Source organism: Pseudophryne corroboree, chromosome 1 (assembly GCF_028390025.1).
Source record: "Pseudophryne corroboree isolate aPseCor3 chromosome 1, aPseCor3.hap2, whole genome shotgun sequence".
NCBI classification, from domain to species: domain Eukaryota; kingdom Metazoa; phylum Chordata; class Amphibia; order Anura; family Myobatrachidae; genus Pseudophryne; species Pseudophryne corroboree.
Genome location: NC_086444.1, coordinates 836,216,246 through 836,228,903, shown reverse-complemented (window position 1 = coordinate 836,228,903; position 12,658 = coordinate 836,216,246). Strand labels below are relative to the sequence as shown.

General features: G+C 42.5%; 1 protein-coding gene across 9 annotated transcripts in view; it reads left to right on the top strand.

The window, feature by feature from the left end:
* The window catches only part of ARHGAP24 (Rho GTPase activating protein 24), a 1,566,862-nt gene that overhangs the window by 1,419,133 nt on the left and 135,071 nt on the right, over nucleotides 1-12,658 (top strand). For all 9 annotated transcript variants that reach the window (XM_063919883.1, XM_063919884.1, XM_063919885.1 and 6 more), the window contains one exon: nucleotides 8,634-8,756. In XM_063919883.1, the coding sequence (XP_063775953.1) occupies nucleotides 8,634-8,756 (123 nt within the window). The remainder of the gene's footprint in view (nucleotides 1-8,633; nucleotides 8,757-12,658) is intronic.

The window sequence follows — 12,658 nt, the reverse complement described above, 5'->3', positions numbered from 1 at the left end:
GTATATGATAAAATGATGGTGAGATCATACTTTCATTGGGCTCTATCTGCTCTGTCTTTAGTGTTTCAGTCCTAAAACCCAAATACAGGTATTGCTCATTTAAATGGTGTGTTATTCCAGGCAGGGACGGATCTAGACTTTTCTTTAGGGGGGGCGGTTTACTGTTTAATCTTGACTCCTCCCTCTATAGTCCCAACTCCTCCCATCTGCAGTCCTAACTCCTCCTCTCTCAATTCTGACTGAACTTTTTGAGTGAGACTGAGATAGAGCTTTGTGATTGTTCTATCTACATGTGACTGTGCTATGGGGTAATTGTATTTATTAGCCCTAGTAGCCACACACCAGCAAGTGAGGGGCAAATGCTCTGTAACCCTTGCTCTCCTGGCTCCCCTGTGCTGCTGTGGTATAAGCTGCAGCACATCGTTCTGCCTAAGGCTCTCCCAGGAGAGCTCTCTTCTGCTCAAAAGTGGGCGTGGCTATGACTGTGTTAGGGGGGGCGGTCGCCCCCTTCGCCCCCCCCCCCCCCCCCCCCTAGATCCGGCCCTGATTCCAGGCTTTGTTTGGATTCTTCTACTATACAGGTGTCATTTTATTATTGCTTTGTAGTCACAAAAGCCTCCCTAAGGCAGGTCACATATGTAGGCATATTCAGTACCATGGTTTCTCCTGTGCACAAATAAAATGTTGTTTCCTCATCCCACTTACTGTTTTGTGTTGTGAGATAAATGGGCTTTATGCATGCAAAACCATTCCCCCTGAGAAGCCTTGGCTACGTGGGAGGAAGAATATTTAACTCGGATGGCATAATGGTGCTTGAGTCCAATTACCACTAATGCACTTTCTGTATGGAGTTGTTATGTTCTCTTCCAATGTTTAAGTGGTTTTCCTCCCACAATCCAAAAAGCATACTGATAGGGCAATTGGTTTCTGGCAAAGACTAACCCTAGTTTACTAGTGGACTGATGTGAATTACCAAATATTCTATATAAAGCATACTTGCCTACTTTTCAAAACTGGTTTCAGGGAGATTGTACAGCAGGTTTAAGCAGGAAGCAGTGTGTCATGCTCCACACAAAGGGCATGTCTAGCTCACCTATGGGTGTATCTATTACCACTAGGGGGGGTGTCCTTCAGTGGCAGGCACTCACTCCACTGACTATAGGAAAAATAATAAGTTTTAATTGTTTTGTCTCACCCAAAATGGCTGCCTCCATATGGGACACAATATCCTTAAAACATGGCTTTTCAGAGGGCAACATTTAAAGTAAATCTACTGTAGCGTTTACAACAAACCTGCTAACACATGACAAGCAAACAATACCAAACGACCCTCAAAATGAGCAGCATGGACGATGTAATGGTTAGCATTACTGCCTCATAGCACTGAGGGCAGGGGTTTGATTCCTACCATGACCCTAACTGTGTGGAGTTTGTATATGCTCCCCATGCTTGTGTGCGTTTCGTAATGGTAACATACCTCCCAACATTTGGATCCCAGAAGGAGGGACTCCTGGCGCGACAAAGCCACGCAGTGTCAAAAAGGGGGCGTGGTCTATTTAAAAGGGGGCGTGACCTCACATGGATGACGCGATCGTAAGCCACGTCTCCAATTTTCGTCACAGTGAGGGAACGGACAGCGCTCTGTGAGCTGCTGGACATGCCCACAGTCCCTCTGCCTCACTAGAATAGATGCTGTGCGCATGCGCACAGCGTGTATTCACTGCTGCTCTGCTCCCAACTGCCCCTCCCCATCACCACGGGACACTGCGGCCCGCGTGAGGGACAGTGGGTCACACCCAAAAAAACGGGACTGTCCCTCGAAAATCTGGACAGTTGGGTGGTATGTGGTACTCCTGATTCCTCCCACAATGCAGAAATATACTGGTAGTATATTTACTTAGGCTCTCAGTTAATTGGCTCCCAATAAAATTAACCCTAGTGTGAATGTGTATGCATGTACATGTGGTAGGGAATATAGATTGTAAGCTCCACTGGGGCAGGGACTGATGGCCAAACATTCTCTGTAAATCACTGCGAAATATGCATGCATTGTATCAATAACTGGTAATAAATAATGATAAAATAGAAAAAAAAAACCACTAGCATTTAAAATGTAAACATCATATCAGTCTACACAACCATTGAAAAGCAATTTGACATAAAATGGATACAGGGGGTGACATAACAAGCTATATTTAGGGATATTCATGAAAACAGAGCATGACATCACATATGCTCTAAAAACAAAACCCCTATAAGGTCACCTGTGCTCAAGCAGGACTATCTTTAAAACATGGATTTTCAGGGGGCAGCGTTTAAACCTAGCTTTTACAACCGACCCTTCTAAAACATGACAAGCCTGACCCTAATCTCTATAACACTGACCCTAGTCTTATAACTCTGACCTATACTATGACGCTGACCCTATCCCGATAACACTGACCTCATACTATAACTTTGACCCTATCCCTGTAACTCTGACCCTATCCTTGTATCGCTGACCCTATCCTTGTAACGCTGATCCTATCCGTATAACGCTGACCCTATCCCTATAACGCTAATGCTGACCCTATCCCTATAATGCTGACCCTATCCCTACAACCCTATACTATAACTTTGACCCTATACTATGACACTGACGCTATCTCTATAATACTGACTCTATACTATGATACTGACTTTATCCCTATAATACTGACCCTATACTATGACATTAGCAGTGCTCCCCTTAAGATAAATGTTAGACATCTTGGACTTGCAGGTCATTGGGCAATAACAATGGGACTAATGCTGGTAACATATGGAGTTTAAACTCAGCACCCACTGTGCACTTTGTCTCCAGCCACACTATGTTGCATTTCTTCATTTGTAGTTCATATTTCATGATTCTAATGGTTGTCATATGACCGAAGATATAATTACCAGATATGTAGTGTCGTAACCATCAGCTACCACTTTATGTCACCTTTTGGGTGTTATATCATTTTAAACACTAATAGGCGCTTCACTTTTTTGAGTATTAGCTTTTATTTATAAAACACTGGTATATAATGTAACACTATATACTGAGCATATTGCACAACACTGTACACTGAGGGAGTTAACAATGCAAATAAGTTACTTGCAATGATATGTAAGATAAGGTAGAAGTCTAACGCTCTCTGCACATGTTATATCTGCCCCACCTGCAGTGCAACATGGTTTTGCCCATTAGAGGAAAATTTTGCTTTTGCGATCAACCTTGAATTAGGCCCTATGGGGGTCATTCCGAGTTGATCGCTCGCTAGCAACTTTTAGCAGCCGTGCAAACGTACAGTCGCCGCCCACGGGGGATTGTATTTTCGCATTGCAAGTGTGCGAACGCCTTTGCAGCTGAGCGCAGCAAAAACATTTTGTGCAGTTTCAGAGTAGCTCTGGACTTACTCAACCCTTTGCGATCAATTCAGTCTTTTTGGTGGCAGAATTGACGTCAGACACCCGCCCTGCAAACGCCTGGACACGCCTGCGTTTTCCCAGACACTCCCAGAAAATGGTCAGTTGACACCCATAAACGCCTCCTTTCTGTCAGTCACCTTGCGTTCGGCTGTACGAATGGAATCTTTTCTAAATCCATCACCCAGCACCGATCCTTTTTGTACCCGCACGATGTGCCTGTGCATTGCGGTGAATACGCATGCGCAGTTTTGCCGTTTTTTACCTGATCGCTGCACTGCGAAAATCGTCAGCGAGCGATCAACTCGGAATGACCCCCTATATACGTACATTATGATTTCAGAACATTTGTTTTCTGCTATTGTATTGCCTAAGTTACAGTTTTTAGTCTTTCCTTGAATCTTTCATTCCTTCAAGCTAGTCTTAATCCAGCAGGATATGATTGCTCACATTGCTGGATTCTAGAGGAAATGGAAGTCCTGACCAAAGATTGAGAAAGCAATCCTTACAAATAGGAACCAGGTAGTAATGATACATGAAAAGTATACAGTAGTTTGAGGACTGAAGAAAGATGGAAAAAATAAGACAATGGGGGTAATTCCAAATTGATCGCAGAAAGAATTTTTTTAGCAGTTGGGCAAAACCATGTGCACTGCAGGGGAGGCAGATATAACATTTGCAGAGAGAGTTAGATTTGGGTGGGTTATTTTGTTTCTGTGCAGGGTAAATACTGGCTGCTTTATTTTACACTGCAAATTAGATTGCAGATTGAACACACCCCACCCAAATCTAACTCTCTCTGCACATGTTAAATCTGTCTCCCCTGCAGTGCACATGGTTTTGTCCAATTGCTACCAAAATTTCTGCTGCGATCAACTTGGAATTACCCCCAATATTCAATACATTTTCTATTCTATGTATAAGTATGTTATGTTTCACATTTTCCACACATTATTTGGTTTACTTCCATATGCTTTCATCTAATAGGCCATTCATTTTTCTTGGAAGGGTATCACTGTGTGGGGATTTTTTATAAAGTCGTTATGAGTAATCATAATCTCTACTAGATAGACTGTGGAAAGGCTCTCTCATGCTTCACACAATTTACCTTAGAAATCCCAGATCAGATTGTAAATCCTTGCTAGGATTATATTTCTTATGTCTTGCTACTTCCTAATATATGAACTGCACATCACCACCTATTTTGGCCTGTAATCTGGATGTCATTCAATATAGTTTCTATTTTTCAGTAAGGATAGATAGATTCAGACATGTTCTCTTTGTCTGTATGCTGGATGCAATTATCTCTTGATTTTTTTTTCCAACATAAAGAACTGTGCAGATCCACTCCCTTTGCTCCACTGGTGAATGCCATAGGCATATTCATTTTCTATATGTGATGTTTGCACAATTCAGTGTACGGTATAACTGGCAATAAGGGTCGCCCTGTGTAGTGATCAGTGGTTAGTTATGGTGTATCCATTCATATTGTCCTACACGTTTACTTTAAAAGGATATTCTGCAAAAGGAAATCACATCACAATTAAAGCCATACTGAGCAATGCCTTTAATATTTATCTGATGGTGCCTTGTCTACAGGCTATCACAATGCAAACCAGAAAATACACACATTGGAAAATTACCATTACTCTCAGCATAGACTGAATTTCATTCCATAAACTCTGAGTTTTCTAAATGTGCGGCCAATTATATAAGCCTTTGCTTTGTTATGGAACTTATAAGAGAATAAGTGACAGGAGGCATTTTGAGCTGTGATAAATTGCTGTGTGTACTACAGCTAGTGTCAGGAGGGACAAGGTGCTGGCATTTTGTGGAAGGCCTTTTGTAATCCATAGGAAAATAATGATGTTTACCGACTTTTGCAGCTATCTAACCAAAGGACTTGTTATTTAGACAGTCAGTGCAAGTACCAAGCCATCTGGCTGAACAACAGCTACCTCCTTATTATCTCTAAAAATATCTGCTATAGTTATGACTTGATTATACAGAACGCATGCCACATGATACCTGAATCTATGTGTAATATAAAGGTTTCATTTTACAAGGATCTAATGTGTTTGCAGAAGAAATTGTGACAGTCACAAAGAGAAAACAAAAACATAAGTGCAACAACAATTACAGTACAATAATGCATTTATAGAGAATCAAATGTGATTTCCATCATATTCAAGAACACGTTTAATTTTTACATTTTTAAGGCAACTCGTCCTCACTTCAGTTTTGAACCACTTATGCCACTTTCAGACATGTGACCAGGGAATTTGCTGGGTCTAGGAAACTGGCAAATTCCGGGGTCACAGCTTCATGACCCTAGTTGAGTTCAGGGTCGTGGACCCGGGACTTTGTCCAAAAACCCAGGATATAGCTGCATGTGTGAAAGGGGAATAAGTCATTTCCTAGGCACTGTTGATACTGTGTACAGTTCTGTGAATTAGCACATACAGTACTACGCTTACATATTACTGAATTGTTTTGTTATTATATAATACTTTATAGTATAATACTTTATGTTGAGGTTATTCTATGTTTTCCATTCAGCTTTCAATCTATTTGTTTGATAGCTTTACATCTAAAAATAACATCTTAGCTGTGTACAGTTCAGTAGCCTATGTGGTATTACTGACAGGTCTGTGACTGAACTTGTCGCACAAGTGTGCTGTGATCTCTGTCTGATTTTGCTTATTTGGAATACTATACGGTATAGCTGAGTATGGGATATTTGCTCAGGATCTGTGGCTTTGAATAAGAATACATAATGCTCAGACTGGTAAGACTGAAATGATGTTTGATGCTATCCTAGATATGGTCCGCCTCTTTTTAAGATATTATATTAAAGCACTAGTTAATAGAGAGCTTACATAGAAAAAGTGGACAGGATGGGGGAGTACGGAAGATATTTCCGTAAATCAAATAACTTTAGCCCCACCACTCACTGTGTGATGCAAAATGCAGCAGGGGGGGGGCAGGGATACACCATTTGTCCCCCTCAGTAGCTGGGTCAGGTCCCCCTCTGGGCCCCTTCAACACCCCCAGGCCTGGGTAATCAATTCTACTCCCCCTCCCTCCATCCTTGGTGCCTCTGAAGTCTCTACTGTAACTCTGTATTGACCTGAGCGAGGCCTGAAACCTACAATTTCCCACTCCAATGAAAAACTAAGTTGTGGATTTTTAACATGCTGTTTTTTTGCCAATTCCACCGATGGATCATCGATCATCCACTAATGTATGGGCGCCAATAACGCTACAGAGTAAGGGCATATGTAAGGATGTGGCAGCAGCAGTTATTTATCTCTGTCCATTCTGTTTAAGTCAGTTGGTTGAAGGAGAAACAGAACATCATTAATCCCTATGGAGAGATGGCAGTACCGTGCACACGGCCGTGTTACTAAAGCTACAGTAATAAAAAAACATGGATGGAGAAAGTGTGTGCACTACATTATTTAAGTAACGGTCATGTAATAAACCTTAAGTTATTTTAATCAGTTAATGAAACAATGCAACAATTAATGGAACAAAGGGTATACAGTATATTTTGAGAACACAAACATTTACTTTCAAATGAAAATGATTATATATACCAGCATAAATTGGTATCTGAGGAAAATTATATATAATCAAAGTGACCTGTTATCAAGCGAGGCAAAACTGTACAGTAGGTTTTAACTTTTCAGATGCTCCATGGGTAGAGAAAGAAGAGTTATTGTAAGTTAAGACAGACATGAAATGCCACAAGTTGTTAGAAATGCCACAAGTTGTTACAAAATAAATACTGTATATCTAAGTAACAATGGACTGCAGCTTATATTCATTGAAAGCCTTTGTTTACATACAGTACATACGGGGATATTCAATTAGTCTCAAAATATATATTTTTTCCATTCTTTTTATTTTTGCACCATTTTTTATCCATATTTGAGTTTAAATTATTGCACTCTAAGCATTTTCCATTTTCAGGCTTAAACATAGAATCTGTTGTAAGTTCACAGACCTATGTGTTTTTGTGAAAACCAAGACTGATTAGGTAGGGCTGGTTAGGGCGGAGGGAGGGGGGTGGGAAGTGGAGGTTTACCACCTGAAAATAATCTCAGTTAAATTCCGGCATCAGGGCTCATTGAATAGCACCGTTGTGTGTGTGTGTGTGTGTGTGTGTGTGTGTGTGTGTGTGTGTGTGTGGGGGGTCATTTAGCAGCAGTAAATTATACAGTGGCAAATTGAATATCGCCCTCCTAAATGTTATAATCCAATAGCAAGATATGTTTTACAAAGTGAACAAACACTGTATACTTTCTGCATCTGCGTATCTCATGATCAGCTGGTAGATATTATTTTCAAGATGGTTAAAAGTAATTTAGCTGCAAGTTCTGTAAACAATGGAGCTTGCAGCATTTTTAAAATGGCAGAGGTTGGATGTTATTCAGGTGACATAAGACAAGAGCTCAGGGGTCAGCAGCTAAGAAGCTCTGCAGAATACACCAATGAAAGTATATGTAATATAGGCATCAAATGAGATAAGTCTTCACTGTGAGGGAGATGAACTGTTCGTCTATGCCTAATCTTCAAGCTTTGGACAGTGCAAAGGATCACGCCAATAAAAATATGTAACTGTGTATCTTTTGAGTTTTCAACATAGGTTGACAGGTTGAATTATAGTTATTTCTCATAGGTTTTCATAAAAATAGAAACTTCCTGGAAGAACGAGTTTGAGAGGTGCAGTAATCTCTCCTGGGGGGCATATAATATCTAGAGGATTTTAGGTGAATCTGGAACAATAATTTAATCGCTTGTCATTGAAATTCAGTATAATTTCACAATCCGCTGAATTTGTTTGTTCATCTCTATAAGCAGCATGCAGAACATACAGTATACGAAACCTATTTGGTACCATAGCTGAAGTGACCATACTTGAAACACAGGTGTAAAAAATGTTAAGTGAACTTTAGTACCCAAAACTGAACTGTATGTAGCTGGTCTCATTTTGGTTTGTATACCACTTGTGTGATGGCGTGTATGGTAAATACACTGGAATATAGTAACAGCATTTATGTCAGGTATGTGGATTTTGAGCACATGCTTTTTTTTGGCTTTCACTGGCCTGGATGCAAATACACAGATTATAAAATTGTTCTCCCCAGTGATGTTATAGAGACAATATTTGTAATCTTTTGTTCTGGTTCTTGTAGGGGGTGACCGGGAACGAATGACTGCAAATCATGAAACATACCTTCTTATGGCCAGCACACAGAATGACATGGAAGACTGGGTGAAGTCTATCCGAAGAGTAATATGGGCGCCATTTGGAGGAGGTGAGTTTTGGATATCACAGAGACAATAATGCAATATGTAATACAGAAGCAGTACAGTGCGGATCGCTGAATTGTGTCAATAAATGAAGGATTATGTCAGTGGTTCCCAAACTTTCTTGATTCACGGGGTCCTAGAATATCAGCATTTTTTTCACGGCACCCCCTAGGACAGGGGTGGGGAACCTTTTTTCTACCGAGGGCCATTTGGATATTTATAAAATCCTTCGGGGGCCATACAAAAATTTTCAACTTAAAAAATGACCCTGCCCCCCAGTAGGTCTGCCCCTCAGAGTTACTGTGTGTGCGCGCCGGAGGCGCGCACGCGCCAAAAAAATGGGTGTGGCCAGTTAAAATGGGACGTGATACACATATGCCCCCAATAGTGCGGTGCCAGATCCACAATTGCCCCCACAGTGCCAGGTATACAATTGCCCCTCACAGTGCCAGGTATACAGATGCCCCTCACAGTGCCAGGTATACAGATGCCCCCACAGTGCCAGGTATACAGATGCCCCCACAATGCCAGGTATACAAATGCCCCTCACAGTGCCAGGTATACAAATGCCCCTCACAGTGCCAGGTATACAAATGCCCCCCACAGTGCCAGGTATACAGATGCCCCCACAGTGCCAGGTATACAGATGCCCCTCACAGTGCCAGGTATACAAATACCCCCCACAGTGCCAGGTATACAAATGCCCCTCACAGTGCCAGGTATACAAATGCCCCTCACAGTGCCAGGTATACAAATGCCCCCCACAGTGCCAGGTATACAAATACCCCCCACAGTGCCAGGTATACAGCCCCCACAGTGCCAGGTATACAGATTCCCCCACAGTGCCAGGTATACAAATGCCCCCCACAGTGCCAGGTATACAAATACCCCCCACGGTGCCAGGTATACAGCCCCCACAGTGCCAGGTATACAAATACCCCCCACAGTGCCAGGTATACAGCCCCCACAGTGCCAGGTATACAAATGCCCTCCCCTCTCACCTCCGTGCTGCTTACCGTGGACGCGACGGAGGAGAGCGAGGCTGTCGGGTGAAAGCGGCGGTGTGTAGTACTCCAAATCAGCCGCCGGTTCGAGAGCCAATCAGAGCTCGCGGACCGGCAGCCGCGGCTCCTGATTGGCTGCCGGTCCGCGAGCTTTGATTGGCTCACGGACCGGCGGCTGGTTTGAAGTACTACACGCCGCTGGTCCCATTCTACAGCCGCGCTCTCCTCCGTCTCCCTGCTCTGACAGCTGAGACACGCTGCCGCCCGACTGAGCGGCAGCGTGTCTCACTGACACAACCTGGTGGGCCGGACCAAACGGCTTCGCAGGCCGTATACGGCCCGCGGGCCGGAGGTTCCCCACCCCTGCCCTAGGATAACATTTTTTTTTTAAATAATTTGGAGAAAAATATTCAATTAAGTAAATTGTATCTGCCTGTCGGGATCCGGTCTGAAGATTGACAGTGTCTAGGTCGACAATGTTTAGGTCGACCACTATAGGTCGACAGTCACTAGGTCGACATGGATGGAAGGTCGACAGGGTTTCTAGGTCGACAGGTCTAAAGGTCGACATGAGTTTTTCACATTTTTTTCCTTTTTTTTATTTTTTCATACTTAACGATCCACGTGGACTACGATTGGAACGGTAAAGTGTGCCGAGCGAAGCGGCAGCGGAGCTAAGGCACCATGCCCGAAGCATGGCGAGCGAACGCGGTGCACTAATTTGGGATCCCGGTCACTCTAGGAAGAAAACGACACCAAAAAAAATATATCCTCATGTCGACCTTTAGACCTGTGGACCTAGCACATGTCGACCTAGAAACCCTGTCGACCTTCCATCCATGTCGACCTAGTGACTGTCGACCTATAGTGGTCGACCTAAACATTGTCGACCTAGACACTGTCGATTTGATGAACCACACCCCTGCCTGTCATCCTTAGGTTCAGTTATGTGGTGGTGTCCAGATGTGCTTCTGATTGTCTGCATGCTTTATGCTTGGCAGCCACTAGCACTGGTTTTGCCTATCACTTTGACCATAAATAATTTGATTTGGTCCTGGACCACTAACCCAAGACACCCCTGCAAGAGCCTAGAGGCCCCCCAGGGTGCTCAAGCACACAGATTGGGAACCAGTGAAATATGTGCTTTACTTGCAGTCAAGACTTTGGAATTCTTTTTCTTTTCGATTTTGCTATTTGTGATAACTGTGATTACTGATTTTTTTTGCTATAGTTCAATCCAAGTCCAGTGGTCATTGTATCGACTGCATTAACCAACTGCTTGCACACTTAAAGTTAATTATGTTTACTCATTCAAGAAAATATACTACATGACAAGTTATTTAACTATGATCTATAACTAATGGCTGATATTGCCTAGGAAGGGTGTAGTGACATCACACGTCAGTCAGACGCGGATTAACTAATTTCTTTGTTTAACATAAGTAGGATGGAATTTTAGTTGGATGTCACCAGTAATGTAAATTTGCTGGAAAATGTTTAAAGATAATACATTAGTGTTTTATCACTTACATGCATTTACCCAATATTACCATCTATTTATCATCACAATCTCTTGCACCACATTTTGTTGGCAGGAGCGGTGACACAAAATGCACTTTTATGACATTGTTTCTGTCTACGTATAATGTTTTTTCCAAACTTTACTCATCTATTCTTATTATCAGAAAATATTTCAATCAAGTGACATCACACTCATCATAAATAGTCCAAAAATCATCATAATTTATTCAGAGTTATTTTATGTCATGCTAACATGATTACCGCATATAAGGGAAATTACATAACTGTATGTCCAGACACAAGATACATGTAGGATGAGTCCAATATAGGTATTGTTGGGAAACACCCTTCAATGTCCAGGATTGTATAACACCAGATACTTGACCAATCTTACACACAGTACTAGGTTATAGCAAACATATGGACCATCAAACACAATGCAATAATTGCAGCAAAGACAATGAAAATAAAATATACTCGTACCTGCCTTGCCTTCCTACAGAGTGCAAAGGCTTTATGTCTCCAACAAAGGCAGCTGTTTTCTATTTCCTGGCAGCAGATCATTTACTGCTCACCAGGGGTGTAACCAGAACTTTGCGGACCCCATAGCAATATTTTGAAGCGTTGCCCTGTCCCAATGCACATAGTGAGACACCTCTCTCATTTTATGAGCTTGTTAATTTTATGCCCCATAGAAGTGGGCTGATGCCAACAAAGTCATGCAAGAACTGAAATTGGATTATGATGTTTTGTCTTGTTGTCAAGTAGGAAGAGTTTGCGCAATTTTGAGTTAATCCAAGGCTTTACAATGTAAGATAGGGATGTGGTCTCTGCCGTTTGGATCAAAAGACAGTGGGATCCCAATGGTCACAATCCTGACGGATCCCGGAGTTAAGTGCTGGCATTGGGGTTATGCACCAGCGGGAGGGTTAGGGTTAGGCTGCGGGTTGGGGGAGGTTAGGTATAGGCTCCAGGAGGGGTTATGGATAGGCTGCAGGAGAGAATGGTTAGGATCAGGCTGCTGCAGTGGCAAAATAGACAAAAACAGTTGTTCAGGCAGAGGCTGAAATGCCAGTCTGATGTTAGAATCCCAACAGGGGTCAGGTAAGTATGCTAACCCTAACCCTCCCCTTACAGTCTAAACATAAACCCACCTCGCAGCTTACCTCTCCGGCGGCCTGCAGTCACTCGTTTGGGATCCTGGCTGTCAGGATGCCGGCGCCAAGATAGTGATCTCATTCGGGATGCCAGCGCCAGCATTCCGAGCAGTGTCAGATTTCCGGCGTCAGTATTTCAACTGCTGGGATTCTGACCAGATCCCGTTAAGTCAAGTTGGATAAATCTGTTTTATTTAAACAACTTGTCTAAAGGATAGGTTTTGT